General features: G+C 37.1%; 1 protein-coding gene across 2 annotated transcripts in view; it reads left to right on the forward strand.

Annotated features, from left to right (window-relative positions):
* The window catches only part of NAA25 (N-alpha-acetyltransferase 25, NatB auxiliary subunit), a 72755-nt gene that overhangs the window by 44767 nt on the left and 6884 nt on the right, over positions 1-21104 (forward strand). Inside the window, exons 16-23 of one of the 2 annotated variants that reach the window (XM_068563285.1) lie at positions 3325-3476; positions 4006-4131; positions 8805-9048; positions 9476-9599; positions 11011-11076; positions 13125-13222; positions 14997-15107; positions 20288-20449. In XM_068563285.1, the coding sequence (XP_068419386.1) occupies positions 3325-3476; positions 4006-4131; positions 8805-9048; positions 9476-9599; positions 11011-11076; positions 13125-13222; positions 14997-15107; positions 20288-20449 (1083 nt within the window). The remainder of the gene's footprint in view (positions 1-3324; positions 3477-4005; positions 4132-8804; positions 9049-9475; positions 9600-11010; positions 11077-13124; positions 13223-14996; positions 15108-20287; positions 20450-21104) is intronic. The other variant, XM_068563286.1, reaches the window with a different exon arrangement.

Consider the following 21104-nt stretch of genomic DNA (forward strand, 5'->3'; position numbering starts at 1 on the left):
CACTAACTGAGGAAAAAATCAAAAGAAAAGTGTATTTCAAATCTCATTTTTCTGGCTCTGATTACTGTGTTTCTAAGGAAGAGGTTAAGTAAACATTTGATTTAGTGAAGAATCCTTTTCAAAGTTTTATTTCTCAAATAGCTTGATGTGGATGTGGGGGTTAAATAAGGGATTAATCCAAGCCTGGTGTTTGGTTTTACTCCAGTTTTCAATCATCCAGCATTCTAGAAGAACTATATTGTTCATGAGTTGGTCAATAAAGGCACATTATTTTATACTAATAAAAATCAAGCTTTAATTTTTCTTCCCACAAATACTGTGTCTGAAGAAGTGTTTTGAAAACAGCACGCACACACAGACACACACACACACACAGACACAGACACACACACAGACACACACACACACACACACACACACACACACACACACACACACACACACACACACACACACACACACACACACACACACACACACACACACACAACAACCGAAAGTATTGTAATAGGGAAAGGAGATCCCCAGGAGTGATTTGAGAGGGCATGTTGTCCTCAGTGGCTTTTTGTATCTTTGTTTGATATTTTGCTGATGGTTGTGTGTGACAGGAGTGACTAATTCATCTGAATGTACGTGATGCTGAAGCTGATAAAAGTAAAGCATTTTATTAATCTGGGACTAGGACTCTCTGCTTGAAATTTATTTTTATTACTACTAACTAAGAAAACAGCTATTTAATCACATTAAAGTAGATAATTGGGGAGAGAGCGTGGAGGGGGCTAGGTCCTGGAGGTAAAAGCAAAACACAGTACAGCAAGGAAAACATACCTTAAACCGTAATGCCCAGCGCAAGTCCCAGAATAGGAAAATGGAGACTGTGGTGTGGACTGTTTCCTACAGGAGTTTGAAGCTAAGAAAGATCATGATTGTAGTGTTATACTGTATGTGTTAAACCTGATAGTATTAGAAATACGTCTCTGGAAAGCTAAAGCTCTATGCTCTACATCTTTTATTCTTGGTAGTTTTTGGCACCCCCAGATGGTTTTTCCTTGAGTGACTGATGTATTTCAATTACCAACTAGCTCTTTGAAAGAACATCTACTCCTTAAATGGAAAATCTGCTTTGTAAGGCTTTGTGCTGTGGGATTGAAAGTTGTATTTGGACGTCGATGTAGGGGTTTTCTTTTTGGAAAGGTCGTTGTCTGCTGTCATCTTATTTGGAATAGAGTTTTATAATATAAAAACTAGAGTTTAGATTTACATATCTCCAAAAGTAACTTACATGTTCATACTTTTAAAAAAATTGCCTTTACACGTGTCTATTTTAGGTATTCATGAAGATCATTATTCAAGGGTTTGATGTCCATGTATTTCGCTAATTTTTACAGTGACCAGGGTTCATTTCAGGAATCCATATGGGATCTCAATAGCCTCATTGGTGCATAAATGAGTAGAAATGGGTACAGACAACATTCTCTGATATTCAGAAGTCTTTAAAGTACCCATGGCTTCCAGTTTTGCCTGCAGTTCCAATAGGTCGTTGTTTCTTCAAATCATGGTGCTTCCTCAGTCTGTCCTATTGGTAGCTGCCCAGGCCCTTTTCTAGCTCTGCAGTGATACTTTACTGCAGTATTAAAGGAGGACTATCTTAAAAAAAGAAGCCAGAGAACTATAGTTGCCTTCTTAGTTTGTTAAAGGACTGCATTCCTTTTTTGTGGCCCCTTATTTTTCTCTTGCCTTTTTTCTAAAGTCGTATTCCATGGACCACTCAGAAGTTAAAACTTCCTCTACACTTGGTAAGGCTGAGTTCTTTCCTTTAGTCATAGCATATTTTGGAACTGTAATTAATAAATTTGATTGGAATCACCAAAGTCAAATTTTTATCCTGATTAGTTGCTGGATCATATGTTCCTAACCAGCCGTTTTTTTCAAACTGTAAGGTCCTATTGCAAGGGCTGATGGTAAACCTTGCTATGTTTTCCAAACCAAGAGGCCATTGGATAGGCATATGTGTTTAGGGTATCCTGGCCTCTTCTTGACTGAGCGTGTCACTGCCCTTTAATCAAGCTAGAAGGTACACTTGAGCTTTTTCAGATAGTCCTTCTTTAAACCTGCAGGATCACAAGTAATCTTTTTAATTTTCTTGTGTCCGTCCGTCTTTAATTTCTCCAGATACTGCAGGCAAACAGCTCGCCGAGGTGTCCCATGGGGGTTTAAAAGCCGCATCGAATGCAGTTGAATTAGCGCCCGTGGCGCAATCCCGCGGCCTGAAATGAACCCTGCGAGGCTGTGTATCAGAGGGTATGTTGTTGACTATTGGCCTATTTTCCTATTGGGCAAATTATTCGGTCATAATGGAGATGGGGGCAGAGCTGACTGAGGCTGTGCAAAAAGACTGTCTTTTCTAGAAAGGATCTTTGGGGGCAGACATCAACTTTGAGTTTAGTACTTTACTTAGCCCAAAAGGGTGCCCTTCTGACTTCCGATCCTGATGGCGTAGGCCCACACCCATGAAATGTTCTTCCCTGAGATTTTCTTCTGTTGTGCCAGAATTTCTGTTTAGGATTCTTTATCTTGCCTCTGTTCATGTTTCTTCTGTATATATGTATTAATCTAATTAAAGCACGTGGTGTATGTTATGGGATTTTCTAGCATAGTAGTTTGGATGGACAGGTAACATCCTGTTACCTGTTTGGATGGACAGGTAACATTTTTGCATTTTCTGTCCTCAGAATGGATGATGACATGAATTTTTATAGGTCTTTTGTTTGGTGTCTTCTATCTTGATGCAATGCACGTATTCCTATGTTTGTGATATATTATTCAGAAGTAAACAAAACCAAGGAGCAGCCTGTCTGTCTTCTGAAGGACAGTAATTTTTATTTGTGGTGGTGGTGGGATGGTTATATTATTCTGGTGTTTTGGGAACCTTTGTATAAAACAAAGTTTATCTTAGATGCAGAAAAACATGGAGTAATATCCCTTCCACAATGGCACTAACCAAAACCTTGACTGATGTGGTATAACAAAACCTTCAGTCCTGTTGAAATGAACATAACTGCTAGGAGAAAGTCTCCGTGGTGGTAGCAGCAGCTAAATATTATTAGTAGTAATATTAGTGAAGAAGACATTTGACTCCAGTATAGGATAGAAGAAAAATATCATTTTTAAAAGCTGATATTCTATTTGGTGACCAAGAACTTTAAAGATTAGATTCAACATCTTAATTTTAGTTTGAGTGTTGTTTTGTTTTGTCTGGCAAGGTTTGTCTTCGTTGCCTGACATGTGAAATGTTTATACCAAGGTGATGTCTTTCCTTCCCAGACCTCAGAATATATTATTCAAGCTTACAAATATGGTGCATTTGAGAAGATCCCAGAGTTTATCGCTTTTAGGAACAGGCTGAATAATTCTCTTCATTTTGCACAAGTCCGTACTGAACGGATGTTGTTAGACCTTCTACTTGAAGCAGATGTGTAAGTATTGCGCAAGAGCTAATCAGGAACTAAGAGGTTAGATCAGATGCTGAGAGCCATTAATGGGCCTCATGGGTGTCATTAGCGGGCTTAAGCTAAAGAAAAATGGGAAAGAAAAATGTAGGAGGGAACAGGGAAGAAAGGGGAAGGTGCCTGTCATGGGGAATGATAGGCTACTGCCAGCACCATCCCAGGTTCCATACAGAAACCAGCTAGGCCGTGGTCATCATCCCTGGCCCATATTATGTTTACAAGCTTCCCCATACCCTGCAAACATGGGATTTCAGGAATTAATGCTGATGAACTTTATTTTGGTTGGGCCTCCAGATGCCTTTCTTTTGCTGTGTAGCAGGCCAGAACCATTGCTTGGTTGTATTCACGTTATATGAGCTTTTACTTCCTAATATTAAAGCCTTCCTTTCTTCACTCTTTCCTTTTCTCTCTTTCTAGTAAAACAAAGTCTTGGCTAACATGTTTTCATGACTATTTTATTATTGAATAATACTTAAATAAATTTTCATTATCACAGATCAACCAGCTTAGCAGAAAGTATAAAGTCAATGAATCTTCGGCCAGAAGAAGATGACATTCCATGGGAAGCCTTGCGAGACAACAGAGACTTAAATGTTTTCTTTAGCTGGGATCCAAAAGACAGGTAACTTGAATTTAACCCCAAGCAATTTATTTTTAAAGAATCAAGATGAATTTAAGAGTTTTATATATTATATTATATATTACGTATATATAATAACATTTTTATTGTAGGGATCAGAAAATATAGGTAAGCCAAAGGAAGAAAAGAAAACCTCACCCCTATGTTGAGATTACTGGTTAATCTAAAAGTTAATTCCTCCTTCACAGCATACATGAAAACGGATTCCACATGGATTAAAGATTATATGTTAAAACTTAGAAGAAAATATAAAAAATATTTTTAAATGGTTGGGAAAGTCTTTCTCAGCATTACATCAGATCTGGAAACAAAGGATTTGACCTCTAAATATTAGTCTTCTATATAGAAGTAAATTTGTTAACAAGTTCTAGAGGTATCTGGTAAATTAGTAAATTTCTTCATATATATTAATATCCTTCACATATACAGAGAATTGGTGAATTGGTAAATTTCTTCATATAAATATCCTTCACATATACAGAGAACTCAATAAATCAATAAGAAGAAGATAAATGAAAAACAAATGGGGCAAAGGGTTTAATAGGAAATTAAAGAAATGTACTTTACAGCAATAAAGATTTGTATTTTAATCTATCAGACGAAGATTTAACCTATCACATAAAAAAAGATTAATCCTTGTTCTCAGCTAGGTTATGGGAAAGTGGTTGTTGTGAGTTTACATGGCAGTAAAACTTTATATAACCTTCCTGTAGGGAATTTTAGTTATATGTATCAAGATTGAAAAGGCTGTGTACCATTTAATTCAGCAGAACCACTTCTAGGAAAGTGGAAACTAAGGAATAAGTGCACAAGTATGCAGAGACATGTATACAAGGTAGTTCTGAATATGCTGTAATTTGGGGGCTGCCAAGACTACATTCAGTGATTTGCCAGGACTCATGGGATTCTACATATAGTTGGACTCACAACTAAGTTTTTTTTATAACAAAAGGATACATGACAGGTTCAGCAAAGGGAAAGACATACAGGTGGAGTTTGGAAAACTCCATGCACAGACTTCCGGTGTTCTCTCCCTCCTACGAAGGAATATACTGAGCGTGCTCCTTTCTCCAGCAGCAAAAAATGTGGTATTTCTGTGCAATATTTCTGCCCAGAGAAGCCCATTAAAGATTTGGTGCCCAAGGTTTTCATCGGCTGGTGATGTAGGCACCCTCAGTCTAGCTTGTACCAACATTTCAGACTCCCAGAAGGAAAGCACTGTTCACCCTTAACCACATAATTTGTATGAACAATCTAGGCAGGTGAGCCACTCTTGTCATTTAGGGAATGGTTGGCCTGCTAGGTTCCCAGACATCAGGCAAGGGCCAACCTTGCAAGTAGGCCCTTCTGAAGATAATAGCCTCAGGGTTGCTATGTTAACTTTTTTTTTTAAAGAATATTTGGTGGGGGGATTTTTTATTTATTTGTTTGTTTGTTTTTATTTTTGACTGTATTGGGTCTTTGTTGCTGTGTGTGGGCTTTCTCTAGTTGCGGTGAGCGGGGGCTACTCTTTGTTGCAGTGAGTAGGCTTCTCACTGTCGTGGCTTCTCTTGTTGCGGAGCACGGACTTTAGGCACGCAGGCTTCAGTAGTTGTGGCACGTAGGCTCAGTAGTTGTGGCTCGTGGGCTCTAGAGCACAGGTTCAGTAGTTGTGGTGCACCGGCTTAGTTGCTCTGCGGCATGTGGGATCTTCCCGGGCCAGGGATCGAACCCATGTCCCCTGCATTGGCAGGCAGATTCTTAACCACTGCACCACCAGGCAAGCCCTATGTTAACTGTTTTCTGTACACACTGTCATAAAAGATGCAGTTTGCAAAATAGTATAAACAACTGTGAACCCATTTTATCTGTTTAAAGTATATTACATAAATATTTGTAGTTCATTTTCGTACATCGTATTGCAAAAGTCTGAAACGATCTATACCAAGCATGTTAATATTGTGGGTTCTCCATCAGTAGTAATGTTGTAGTTATGACTTGTTGACATTTCCGTTATAAACTTTAATTTTGAATTGTTTATGCAAAATAACTGGATTTATGTTGTATTAGGCTGAAAGTTGACAATTTTGGCTACCATTTGTGGATTTTGACTTAGATTCATTATGCATATCAGAATCTTTTTTTTTAATAAGAGCGTGGAAAAACATTTGTTGTAAACTGCTCTTTAACAAAGAATATTTAGTTTTTTTACACAAAGTTTGACTGGCAGTTAATAGTGTGAAGCAGATCATATTTGTATTGATTGAAAAATGAAACTTAGAAACTTAGATTTTAAAAGTAGTGACAGTGCTTAGCTTACTATTATTTATCATTTGAATCATTTAAATTTAGTGAGAATATTAATTGAGAATGTTTTTCTTTCTAATTTTTATACTCTGTAAATCATGGCCTTAAAAATAATAATGCATAATGAAACAATTCCAACATGAAAAGTGTTTTTTACTTTTGTTACATAAAACTAATTTGAGTGCTTACTTAATATACCTTGAGTGGTTATCTAGTAAATCACTAAATAGATGGTATCACTCAACGAATAATGTTATTATTTTCTGAAGGAATAAAGATTTCCAGTCATTAAACAAAAACTAAATAATCAAGTGTTCTGTATCAGGAATTCTAAATATGCCTTTCCAAGATCATTTTTAAATTATTTTATTTATTTATTTATTTATTTATTTATTGGGCTGTGTTGGTTCTTCGTTTCTGTGCGAGGGCTTCCTCTAGCTGCGGCAAGCGGGGGTCACTCTTCATCGCGGTGCGCGGGCCTCTCACTGTCGTGGCCTCTCTTGTTGCGGAGCACAGGCTCCAGACGCGCAGGCTCAGTAATTGTGGCTCACGGGCATAGTTGCTCCGCGGCATGTGGGATCTTCCCAGACCAGGGCTCCAACCCGTGTCCCCTGCATTGGCAGGCAGATTCTCAACCACTGCGCCACCAGGGAAGCCCCCAAGATCATTTTTATGTGTCATTTTTACCCTGAAAGTTTTAACTAATCGAAGTGATGGTTTAAAATAAATTTTAGAAAACTTAGGATAGCATGGATTCTGTTCCTATAACAGAATCTCAGTGGAATGTTTTTCCCAAGACTAATACAAATTTAATCTGATTTTTTAAGACTTTGTTAGCTTCCATTTAAATGATAGTATAGGGACTTCCCCGGAAATCCCGTCCAGTGGTTAAGACTCCACCTTCCAATGCAGGGGGTGTGGGTTTGATCCCTGGTCAGGGAACTAGGATCCCACATGCCGCGGGGTGCAGCCAAAAATTAAAAAAAAAAAAAAAAAAAGATAGTACAAGCATATACTCTTTGGTAGCATTTTTTGTTCTTCAGACAAACGGAAGTGATTTTAATAAGGCTTAATAATATTTAATGGCAACCTTCTGTTCTATTTTAAAAATCTAGTCTTTTGACCACTTTGACTTTTTAAATACATGACATCTTTACCAAGTGCACTGAAGGTCTATTATAGGGAGACCTGGTTGGGAGACAATAAAAGTTTTTATTGTAAGTCATTCATTTAATTAAAAAACATTGCAAATACTGCATGTTGTTATTTATATAAAATCAGAAAAAGGACATTCTTATCAAGTTCCAAAATTTGTATATACTTTTAGGTCATAAGAGTTAATAGTTTTATTTATGACTTTGTAGATTATGTTATTTATGTGTGAAACAAAGCAGGAAAATATATTGAGAAAGAATTATATTTATGGAGGAGTTTTTTAATGTGTTACATTTCTTAAATGTAAATATATATTTCTTTTTTTTTTTTAACATCTTTATTGGAGTATAATTGCTTTACAATGGTGTGTTAGTTTCTGCTTTATAACCAAGTGAATCAGTTATACATATACATATGTTCCCATATCTCTTCCCTCTTGCGTCTCCCTCCCTCCCACCCTCCCTATCCCACCCCTCTAGGTGGTCACAAAGCACCGAGCTGATCTCCCTGTGCTATGCGGCTGCTTCCCACTAGCTATCTATTGTACGTTTGGTAGTGTATATATGTCCATGCCACTCTCTCACTTTGTCCCAGCTTACCCTTCCCCCTCCCCATATCCTCAAGTCCACTCTCTAGTAGGTCTGTGTCTTTATTCCCGTCTTACCCCTAGGTTCTTCATGACCTTTTTTTTTTTTTTTCTTAGATTCCATATATATGTGTTAGCATACGGTATTTGTTTTTCTCTTTCTGACTTCACTCTGTATGACAGACTCTAGGTCCATCCACCTCACCACTTAATGCGTACTTAAGTAATGTTTAAGGAAACCAAAGTAATGCATTGTTGTGCATGTTGGCAGTGTCAAAAATAAAACCATTTTGGTGGTTAAAAAAAAAATATTGTGGGTTCTTGGTTATCAGGGCCCGTTTTCCTTTTATTTTTTTACTTTTCTGTCATTTGAATTTTTTATATTATGTATTTTATCATCAGAAAAATGAATCTCACGTAAGGGGAAAACAACCTGTTAGGTAGGTTATCTTCCCCATTTTATGGATACCGAAATGGGGACTTGGACTGTTTTGGTTTGTCCAAGATCATTCAGCTATTAAATGAAAGCTGGGACCATTCAAAGGCGTCTTGACTGATGAAAGTGAACTTTGAAAGCTTTAAAGTTAACATGAATAAAATGGATGGTTTGTGGATGTTTCTTTTTAAGGGATGTTTCTGAAGAACATAAGAAACTTTCCTTGGAGGAGGAGACAATGTGGTTAAGAATCCGTTCCTTAACCTTGAGGCTGATCAGTGGACTTCCAAGTCTTAACCATTCTGTTGGGCCAGAGAACTCAGAGAAGACCACTGAGAATGGAGTATCCTCCCGGATTGATATTTTCCGTTTGCTCCTTCAACAGCTGGAGGTGGCCCTGGAGACGGGAAAGCGATTTATTGAGAAGGACATTCAGGTATCATCAGTGCGTATTTATAATCAAAGCTGCAATAATATGTGACTGTCTTTTTGAAAATAGGAATTGGGGATGGGTGAGTAGTAAAGAACAGTATTTTGTCCCACTTTATGGCATCTACAGGAAAAAGACAAACTTTTTAAACTTGGGGAATTGCAGAGGCTTCCTCAATATCCACATTGGATAGTGAGGAAAAGCAAAATAGCTTTTTTGTGATGGTAAACTTTTTAATACCTGTCAACAAGTTAATACAGCGTTTCTGTTTTCACCATAATGATTTGGTTATTATTAGCTTGCTGATCAGTGCTTTGTAACTTAATCACGGAGATAGATTTTTATCCAGTTCCTTGTTTTCTCATTTTGTATTTTATGAATTTAAATTTCAGTGGATTTAAAGAACATTTAAAGAACTTTTTTTCCTTTCCAGTATCCTTTCCTTGGTCCTGTACCTACCAGAATGGCTGGATTCTTTAATTCTGGCTGTTCTCAGTGTCAGACCAGCTCTTTTTATCTTGTTAGTGATATTTATGAGCTGGACATCAATGGTTTAGGTAAGTGTATACTTGCATGAGTATATTTACAGGGTCTTTGTCACTGAAAACTTAGTAAGTGCAACAAAATATCTATAACCTCACATATTTGGAAAAATTTGGAGGAGATGGGAGCTGGAAGCTGTTCTAGAATGTCTGGTTTGCTATACAAGAAAGTCCATTAAACAGTTTACAAAATAATGTTTAGAAGCTTAACTCCGTTCCATATTTTTTTTTTAATCCGCCCTGCTGCGCCCCCCACACCCTGCCCCCGCACCTCTAAATGCCACTCACTCCCTTTCCCTCATTTTCCCACTTTTGTTTTAAGTCTGTTCCATATTTAAAATCATTTTTTAGGGCCAAAAGTTGAAGAAATCCTTGATTTGTTGAAATATTGTTGGATTTCAAGTTGAATTCTTTTCATTCATTCATTTAAAAATTTTTTAAAAATTGAAGTATAGTTGAATTACAATGTTATGTTAGTTTCTGGTGTACAGCAAAGTGATTCAATTATACCTGTATATATATACATGTATTTTCATATTCTTTTCTGTTCTGGTTTATGATAGGATATTGAATATAGTTCCCTGTGCTATACAGTAGGACCTTGTTGTTTATCTGTTTTATGTATAGTAGTTTGTATCTGCTAATCCCAAACTCCTAATTTGTCCCTCCCCCATCCCCTTTCCCCTTTGATAACCATAAATTTGTTTTCTATGTCTATGAGTCTGTTTCTGTTTTATAAATAACTTCATTTGTATCAGATTAAATTCTTTACTTAAAAATGAAGGCCTAGGGACTTCCCTGGTGGTCCAGTGGGTAAGACTCCGCGCTCCCAATGCAGGGGGCCGGGGTTTGATCCCTGGTTGGGGAACTAGATCCCGCATGCATGCCACAACTAAGAGTTTGCATGCCACAACTAAAAAGTCTGCATGCTGCAACTAAAGATCCCGCATGCCACAACAAAGACCTGGTGCGGCCAAAATAAATAAATAAATATTTAAAAAAAGAAAGAAGAAGGCCTAAACTTTGTAGAGAAAAGATTTTTTTCTAAGCTGTCAACCCAGCGAGAGTCACAAATACCATATAGGTCATGTTTTTTTGTTTGTGTTTTGTTTTTCCCAAGTCATAAGGTTTGTGGATCCTGTCATTTAGAGTATTTGAAACACGTAGATTTCTGGTCCTCCTAGAGAATCTTAGGTAGTGCTTTTGGCAGAACGGTAATTAATACCTTTCTTTGCCTTTTTTCTTTCCCTTTCTCTTTCCTTTTCTCCTTTTCTTGTCCTTCATCTTTCTCTCAGTAATGGAATTTAGAGGCCTGTGGGTCTTAAGAGAAAAGAAAATGTCCTTGCCTATGCTTCCAGGTATTGGTCTTGCTTCTTTATCTTACTAAAAATTGAATTGAAAGTTTTTCATTGTGTTTCAATTTTAGAGGATACAATGGAGATCCAGGAGCGAGTAGAGAATAGTCTTAAGTCTTTACTAGAACAGTTAAAAGGTAAGTGGTCTTACTGTGGATTCCCATATTGTATCTGATTGTCTGACAATAGCTCTTTTTTCATAGAAACTTGTAAGAGGTTTTGAAAAATAATAATGCACACATTTTGGTATTTTTAAAGACTTTGTTTCTAACTTTGAAAAGTTTTGATTACAAAAGTAGTAGACACCTATTGTAAAACAGTACACAAGTGGGTATGGTCTTTTCCCCTTCCCAGCCCCGTTCCTGCAGAGGTAAGTAGGTATGTGCTGTTGAGTCTGTATTTCTACATACCACCAAACAGTCATACATGTGTGTATGGAAATACATAGTAGTGATTTTTTAAAAAAATATATCAGAGGGTATAATACCTGCTTTTCTGGCTTTAATTGTTTGTTATCTTGGACATTTTACCATGTCAGTTATATACACACCCCATATGTTTTAAGGGCTGCATAATATTCCACAGTATTGTATCAGTGTACCAGATTTATTTATATGCTCTGAGTACATAATATATTATGCATAACAATGCTGACATAAATATCTTGGGACACAATTGTTTGGGTACTTATTTGAGTATTTCCTTGGAGTTAAATTCCTAGCAATGAAATTATTTGGTAAAGAATATACATATGCGTTTTCTTTTAACTCTCTCAAATACTTAAAAAAATTATTATTATTTTATTTAACTATAGTTGATTTACAATACTGTGTTAGTTTCAGGTGTACAGCTTCAGATTCTTTTCCATTATAGATTATTGTGCATTTTAAATCTATAAGGGTCTTTCTTTTTAGGAGCCTAAAAAGTCTTTTATTTTGTTGCTCAAATGAAGACTGAGAATTAAAAGATGATCAAGATTATGAGAATAAACCTGGTATTTGTTATGAAGGGTCATTTCTACCATGCACGTTGGTCTTTTAGTCTATAATGGCACAAGTTCTTTTTTTTTTTGGCACAAGTTCTTTTAAACCATCCACTTGAAGTCTTATTTTTATTGTGCCAATGGCCTATCTGGAAAGGCGTAGCTGGTGTTTATTTATTTTTTAAACAGTTACCCCATATTTTATTTTATTTATTTATTTTTTAAATTATTTATTTATTTGGTCGCGCTGGGTCTTAGTTGCGGCAGGCAGCCTCCTTAGTTGTGGCTCTCAGGCTCCTTAGTTGCAGCACGTGGGCTTCCTTAGTTGTGGCATGTGAACTCTTAATTGCGGCATGCATGTGGCAGCTAGTTCCCTGACCATGGATTAACCCAGGCCACCTGCACTGGAAGCGTGGAGTCTTAACCACTGGACCACCAGGGAAGTCCCCGTAGCTGGTGTTTAGACCCTAGAATATATAATTTATAAGTCTGCCTTTTATGTTTTGAAGACAGTAGAGCAGTAGTCATGTGGCTTTTTAAAGAGCTTAAAATGGGCTTCCCTGGTGGCACAATGGTTGGGAGTCTGCCTGCCAATGCAGGGGACACGGGTTCAAGCCCTGGTCCAGGAAGATCCCACATGCCGCGGAGCAGCTAAGCCCGTGAGCCACAACTGCTGAGCCTGTGCTCTAGGGCCCACGAGCCACAACTACTGAGCCCACGTGCCACAACTACTGAAACCCGTGTGCCTAGAGTCTGTGCTCCGCAACAAGAGAAGCCTGCGCCACAACTGCTGAGCCTGCGCTCTAGGGCCCACGAGCCACAACTACTGAGCCCACATGCCACAACTACTGAAACCCGCGTGCCTAGAGTCTGTGCTCCGCAACAAGAGAAGCCACTGCAATGAGAAGCCTGCGCACCGCAACGAAGAGTAGTCCCTGTTCGCCACAACTAGAGAAAGCCTGCGGGCAGCAACAAAGACCCAATGCAGCCAAAAACAATAAATAAATAAAATAAATAAACTTAAAAAAAATAAATAAAGAGCTTAAAATAGATATTCTTTGGTGTTTGTTTCATTGGGGTGGGGGAGCTTTCTGGATTAAATCTTTATATTTGCTTATTCTTTATTAGATTGTGCATTGTGTTCCTAAAAATAACATTGAAACAAAAGCTGAATAAAACCATAAAATATTTTCCTGTTTTCAGATGTCTTCAGTAAATGTAAAGGTGATCTTTTAGAAGTTAAAGATGGTAACTTGAAAACACATCCTACTCTTTTAGAAAATCTAGTCTTCTTGGTTGAGGTATGTTTTTGTTCTCTTTGTGAAAAACTCAATTTTCCTTAATTGTATGCAGGATTAATTTTTCAAAAATGAACAGGTAATAGGCACCTTATGCCTGTAATTTAACCCCTCACTCCCACCTTTTGTTAATTGAAAAGCAATTTCAATTTTCTGAACTAATTCCTTCCAAGGATATCAGGAGAATTTCATTCATAATGCTAGGGTAAAACTTCTTGAAATTTGCTTTACAAATCTCTAAAGATTCCTCAGATTCACTGCAAATCTAGCTCTCTTCTGTTCATTTTCCTTTTTGACTCAACTATTATGTAGTTTAAGTTAATTCTGCCAGCTTTCTAAATTTGTTGCTGCTGTTCACTAATTGCTGAGATTCTGCATTATGAAGGAGAATCCAGGAGCTGATGTAGCAAAACACTTTTTTTCTTTTAGCCAGAGAGAGAAAGAAGAGGATCACAACACTCATAATCCATTATCTTTTTTCCATTTATTTTGTCACATGTTTGTTTACTTTCTTTTTCTACTAGTCTGTAAGCTTCCTGAAGGCAATATTCTCTGTTTTGGTGACATTTTAAGTGCCTAAGAGATACTTAATGAGTGAATGAGAAATAATTGCATGTATATATGTACATGAATACACTGTAGCATAGGTGAAGACGTGTAAACACCTAACTTAATTCAAAGGAGAATATGTGCTGACCAACTGGGGAGATTTCTTCATATACAATTTAAGGTTTGCAGGTGAGGCAGTATCTTATCTGGATGGAGAGGTGGGTGGGGAGAGGCATATTTTACAGAACCTTTGGATTCCATACCTAGGAATTTGGACTTTTCACTTCAGTGAAAAGGATGTTAATGGATCCCCATCTCCTGCAAGGAAGTGAAAGAAAATTGGACTGAGTAGAGCAGGTGTCCTGAACCCCCAGGCCACAGACTGTTAACCAGTCTGTTAACAGACTGTTAGGAACTGGGCTGTACAGCAGGAGGTGAGCAGCAGGTGAGCGAAGCTTCATCTGTGTTTACAACCGCTCCCCATCACTTGCATTACCGCCTGAGCTCTGCCTCCTGTCAGATCAGCAGCGGCATTAGATTCTCACAGGAGCGCAAACCCTACTGTGAACTGCGCATGTGAGGGATCTAGGTTGCGTGCTCCTTATGAGAATCTAATGCCTGATGACCTGAGGTGGAGCTGAGGCAGTGATACTAGCACTGGGGAGTGGCTGCAAATACAGATTATCATTAGCAGAGAGGTTTGACTGCACAGAGACCATAATAAATCAATTGCTTGCAGACTCATATCAAAACCCTATCAGTGAGTGGCAAGTGAAAACAAGCTCAGGGCTCCCACTGATTCTGCATTATGATGAGTTGTATAATTATTTCATTATACATTACAGTGTAATTATAATAGAAATAAAGTGCACAATAAACGTAATGTGCCTGAATCATCCCCAAACCATCCCCCCGTCCATGGAAAAATTGTCTTCCACAAAACCGGTCCCTGGTGCCAAAAAGGTTGGGGACCACTGGAGTAGAGGATGAGTTTAGAGCTGGGAGAGCCAGAAGAAAGAATAAAGACAGTATTCTGAGTAGGAGATGAAGAAGACCTGGATCAATGTGGTGATTGTAGAAATTAGAGAGTGGAGAGTTACAAGAGAACTTGAAGAGATTTGCATAGAAGAGCTGTTTGCACAGAATTTGTTTAGTTCATAATCTTTGTTCTTGATAGATATCTTGAGTGTAATCCTTATTGATGAATTTGCAATTTTTCCGCTTTCAGACTATTTCTATTATCCTTTGGGTGTCCAGTTACTGTGAGAGTGTCCTGCGACCATACAAATTAAATTTACAGAAAAAGAAGAAGAAGAAAAAAGAAACCAGCATCGTCATGGTAATAACAGAGAAAACACAAGTAACAATCTGGCTGCATGCTGCCTTTTCTTTTCACTGTTTTCCTGCATTTTGTAAGAGATCATAGGACCCAGTATGCATTCATTTTCTCTCCCCAGCTTTTTAAAAAAATAATACACCTGCAGAAAAGCTGAAAGACTAGTATAATGACACCCAGACATCCTTACCTAGATTCACCACTTGTTAACAATTTGCCACATTTGCTTTATCTCTCTCTCTCTCTGATTCTCTACCTCCCCCACCCCCATTTGTTGAACCATTTGAAAGAAAAGTACAGACTGTGATACTTAACACACCAGGGTAGAACAGGGGAAGTCTCCTACAAAACCATAATACTCAAGATATTTTCACACTCAAGATATTTAATATTGATAACAATAGTATTATAATGTCCATATTAACCTTTTCCCTGTTATCCCAGTTACATCCCATATAGTCTTTTTCAAAATACTAGAATCCTACTAAGGATCTGACACAGCTTTTAGTTGTCATTTCTCTGTACCTTTCTTTCATCAAGCGTACTTCCTTAGCTTTTGTTTGTCTTTATTGTTGAAAAGTCTAGCTAGGTTTTTGGTAGACTATCCCACAGTCTGGATTTGGCTAATTGTTTCCATAGATTTAGGTTAAACATAGATGCTGTGTCCTTTTTAGCAATTAAATTAGGAGGCACTAATTTTGTTATGTCCCATTATTGATAATTTCAGATTTAATTATTTGATAAAGGAAGTATCTGCCGGATTTCTTTATTGTAAGAGTGTCTTTCCTCCCCGTGTAATTAATCTGTGAGATGATGCTTTGAGACTGAATATCCTGTTCCCCACCAGCCTTTCACCCACTGGTTTTAACACCCATTGTTAGCCTAACTTGCATGAATCATTTATTTCTTTGGTGGTTCCACAATGGTGATTTAAAAAAATTCTACCAATCATTTATCATTTATTAACTGGCATTCTGTAAAATAGAGCTGTATATATATAATTTTTTTAACTTTTTTTTTTTAAATTTATTTATTTATTTATTTTTGGCTGCGTTGGGTCTTCGTTTCCGTGCGAGGGCTTTCTCCAGTTGCGGCGAGTGGGGGCCACTCTTCATCGCGGTGCACGGGCCTCTCACTGTCGCGGCCTCTCCCGTTGCGGAGCACGGGCTCCAGACGCGCCGGCTCAGTAACTGTGGCTCACGGGCTTAGTTGCTCCGCGGCATGTGGGATCCTCCCAGACCAGGGCTCGAACCCGTGTCCCCTGCATTGGCAGGCAGACTCTCAACCGCTGCGCCACCAGGGAAGCCTGAGCTGTATATTTTTAATATCACTATTTTAGTATCACTGTGGACTCATTCCTTTTTAAATTTACCTTGTAAACCATTATCATCATTTTCTTTTGGATGCACAGATTTGGCTAATGGGAGCCACTTTAAGCTGGTTCCCGTCCTTGAACATCATTGGTCTTTGAGCCCTTACTGTCTGAAACAACAAAAATGCTCCAAGCACTTTGTACTCACCCACTGAACTGAAATCAGACATTTTTTTCAATGAGCCCTGGTTCCTTTATGGGGAATGGTATTCAGAATACCAAGATCTAGTTGTTAGGTATACTAATTGCTATTAGGGTTTTACTCTTTCTAGTTCATGTCTGTGAAGAGAGGAAATTTATTTACACACACACACACACGCACACACAACAGTTCTAAATAATTCTTACTGATACCTCCAGTTTTAGTCCAATATCAATGTTCTTCCTTCCATTCCTTCCCTCATTCCATATTTGTAGTTTTCTTTTCAGAGTAAGAACCATGGTTCCCAACAGCATCAATATATTTATTCATTTGCTGTTTTACAATAAATACTAAATAGTTTTGGAATTAGTACATTGGTTCCACTACCAGTTCCAATAACAAACCCACTAAATAAAGTTCAAATTTTTGCATTTCTTTTTTGTCCTTAGAATACATTCCAGTGAATGTAGACAGTTGAGGTACTCTGTAAAAGCAGTGGAATTAAAAACTCAGATTATATTATTAGTGTGATGTAAATAAGATTCATCTATTTCTGTTTGTATTCAATTTTGGAGTTTCCTCCCATCTTAATTGATTTAATTTTTGCATGTGTAAAACATTAACATAATTTATATCCTTTTCATAAGGAAAGATGTTTAGGATTTATTCTCTAATGGCATGCTGTTTTGTTAATGTTTGAATTTATCTTATTAATGGAAGATTTTTGTTCACTATAGGAATATAGTAACCATTGTCGTTTGAAAATGTTGATGGTTTTATTAGTAATACTAACTTCCTGCACAATTCAGTAACAATTCAGGAATTTTTTAGATTTGACACTTGTCCTGGGTGTTGCCATTCATTCATTTCTCTCCTTCACTTTGTTCAAGATAATTTAACAGATCATGAGTGCAAAGTTTGAAAGAATTGATCAGAGTTGCATGATTACTTTCTCTTCTAATGAAAACCTACACTCCTAGTACTTGTCAAATAGCTTTTGGTATTTGGATTTTGTGAGAGTTTTTGTAGTTATTGCTTTTCTAATTTCCAAAAATGAGAATAGCCGCCTATTTTTCTGATTGTCAGTGTAACCTAAATATATGAATAAAGTGAAGATCACCCATTTCCCCAGCAAACAGAGATAGCCACTGCAACAAACCAGAATCATGCTCTATAGAAAGTTCTGCAACTTTGCTATTTGTTTTTGTTTTCACTTAATAGGGTATCTTAGACATCTCTTCATTTCAGCAAATATGGATGTATCTCATTACTTTTAATGGTTATGTACTATCCTGTTATATTAATATACCATAACTTATTCCCATTGTTGAATGTTTAGTTGGTTCTGATTTTCTTTTAATATTATAAATAGTGCTGCTATTAAAATATGGACAAACACAAGATGAATTTATAATATGATTTCCTTAGGCTATCTCTTAGATCTGACATTACTATGTATACAGGTTTCCCCTGCTATCCAGAAGTATAGCATTCCTTTGAAACCTTTCATAAGCCCAGGTGGCATAAGGGGAAGAAGCAGTTACCTTAGGACACATCTTGCTAATGGATGCACAAAAAGTAAATTGAGATAAAGCACAGATGCTTACAGACATAGTTCACTGCTGTGGCGGCTTGATGTTGAGTGGCACTTCCGGTGCCACTGTTGCTGCTCAGGGTGTGCGCTGCTTCTGTAACAGCTTGCTGCAAACGCTTTTCACCTTCTTTTTCCTGTGAAAGCGAAAATCCTTTTTGGATTTCTTTTGGTTAGCCAAAACAGGTACTAATGTAGGTCTTTCATGAAAGCTAAAGTGGCATAAAGTGAACTTTCAAAAAGCTGGAGATACCTGTTTTTACATTCCCCAGTGGTGTGGTGTGTCTGTATCCTTACCCATTTGATAGGCAAACATTGGAACTCTCCTTTTTCCAATTTGCGTTAAAAAAATTCTATTGATGTTGCACCTTCAAAGAAGACTTCTTGAGTGAAAAGCTGGCCTTACTAGTTGATTGGCTAGGTTTCTTGTGTTTATCTGTTTTTTAAATTGTATCACTGCTGGGATTTCTTTGATATATTTTCTGTTTCTGTCTTTGCCCAAGTTTCCTATTGTGGTAGTAGTATTTTTTCCATTGATATGTTTTGAGCTATTGGACTCTTAACATAGTAGTGTTAACATAATCCTTTTTCATATATGATGCAGTTTTTTTTCAGTTTGACATGTCTTTTAACTTGAGTGACTTTTTTTGTCAAATGTAGTAACTTTTAAAAAATAAGATTTTTTTTCATGCCTAACTCCTTTGAATTAATGCTTAGATCATTGGTTTCATGGTTTTAACCTTTTTCTAATGGGATTTGGACTCCAAATTTGCTGCTAATCACCACTTTATGTTCATCCCACAAATTTGGTACTTCATATCTTCATCTGACATAGCAAACATTTTTTTCTAATACTTGTGATTTATTCTTTGACCATTGTTTTGTTTAGGTGCTATTCAATAATTTCCAAATGTATGGTGATTTAAAAATTTTTTTTAGTTTTAGTACAATTTTTAAAGATTACTTTCCATTTACAGATATTACAAAATATTGGCTATATGCCCCATGTTGTACAATACGTCCTTGAGCCTATCTTAACCCAGTAGTTTGTACCTCCCACTCCCCCACCCACCTATTGCCCCTCCCCCAAGATTTTTTTTTAACTGTTCTTAGGTTAGTATTATGTTTAGAAAGACCCTTTCAATTTATGATCGCAAAAGCCACTACCTAAATCCTCTTCTGGTGCTTCGATGGATTTTTTTAAAAAATTTAAGTATTTAAATCTGTCTGGAATTTATTTTGTTATTTATTATTTTATTTATTTTATATTTCACAATATGTCTAGCTAGCTATTCAGTACCATTCATCCACTTGAAAACCACTGTTTTGAAAGGTCACCATTTAAATTCCTTTATATTCTTTGCTCTATCTTGGGATTTGTGTCCTTTCAGTCTTTGTCAATTTACTTATATACCAGTCCCATCTGGATTTAATGTAACTTTATACTATACTCTCATATCTATTAGGGCAAGTTCCCCTTAACGGCTCTTTTTCAGAATTTTCTTGATTGTTGTCACCCATCATTTTTTCCATTAGAATTTAGGATTTCTGTTTCTGTTATTAACATTACAGGAAATCTCAAAGACATAAAGAGAAGAAATGAAGTCTTGGTTCTTCTCATCTCCTTTAGTGTTCTAGGAGATTCCCAACCTGAAGTTGAATAATGACCAACTAAGATTTTTTATTCTTTTTTTCACCTCCGCTTCCCCAGAGTGAAATAAAACCACACTGGAAAAAAGTCATCATTACTGAGTTAGCATTTGGTGGCTATTAAATTTACCTTGGTTTGAGAGACTCTTTTAATATCCAAAACTATATCTATCCTTGTTACTATTTTTTTTTGTGGGGACCACACCACACACCATGTGGGATCTTATTTCCCCAACCAGGGATTGAACCCGCGCCCCCTGCTGAGGAAGTGCGGAGTCTTAACCACTGGATCTCCAGGGAAGTCCCATCCTGTTACTATTAATAGAATTAAGTAATGCTATAGCATGAAATTAGTATATCTTATGTGATATAGCATGGGAGAAATATGTTTGATAATCTTTCAACTTTTTAAAAATCTTTTTTTCCAGCCACCTGTCTTTACCAGTTTCCAAGACTATGTTACTGGGCTTCAGACTTTAATTTCGAATGTTGTGGATCATATTAAAGGACTTGAAGCACATCTAATTGCACTTAAACTTGAAGAACTTATTTTAGAAGACACTTCCCTCTCACTGGTAAGAGACTGCATGGTAAGAGACTATAGTTGATCAGCAATAAGTTATATATAGATATTCAAGTGTTCTTATTGTTATCACAGGAACAAGTTAATTTTCAATTCATTATTCTCTCCTATGGGACTTGTGATTAGAAGGTGCCTGGCACTGGTTTTTTGCTGTGGTCTTGGTGGTGGTGGTGTCTCCTCCCCCTTCATCCCCCCTCCCGCTTTCCACCTTTGAATACATTTTTGGGGGTGTTCTTTTACTGTGAAAACAACTGATGAATTGTTGAGGAGTAGAATTAGTATTGTCCCTGTTTTGAGCACCATAGGAAACCAGCCATACTTTTGAGATTCAGGGACAATCTCCTTGACTGAGAACTTACCTGCTGTTGGATTGGCTGGTTTCTTTGCCAGCCCAGCAATTATCACATGGAAAAGGAAAGATGCTGGACATCAGAACTAATTATGTCAGTAATAATGAGGCCAGAGCAAGCCAGCAAAAAAGGAATGGAAACAAGTATGGAATCAAAGGTACTAGTCAGTTTTCTCCTGATCATTATTTTAAGCTAGTTTCTTAAAATTCTGCTAGCATAATCCCTGATAAAGTCTCACTTTAAAAAATGTGGATTCTTTTTAAAAAGTTAGTTAAATAAAACAAACAAATGGTGTCAGGTGAGTTAACATGC

The sequence above is a fragment of the Eschrichtius robustus genome, chromosome 14 (assembly GCF_028021215.1).
Source record: "Eschrichtius robustus isolate mEscRob2 chromosome 14, mEscRob2.pri, whole genome shotgun sequence".
Classification (NCBI taxonomy): Eukaryota; Metazoa; Chordata; class Mammalia; order Artiodactyla; family Eschrichtiidae; genus Eschrichtius; species Eschrichtius robustus.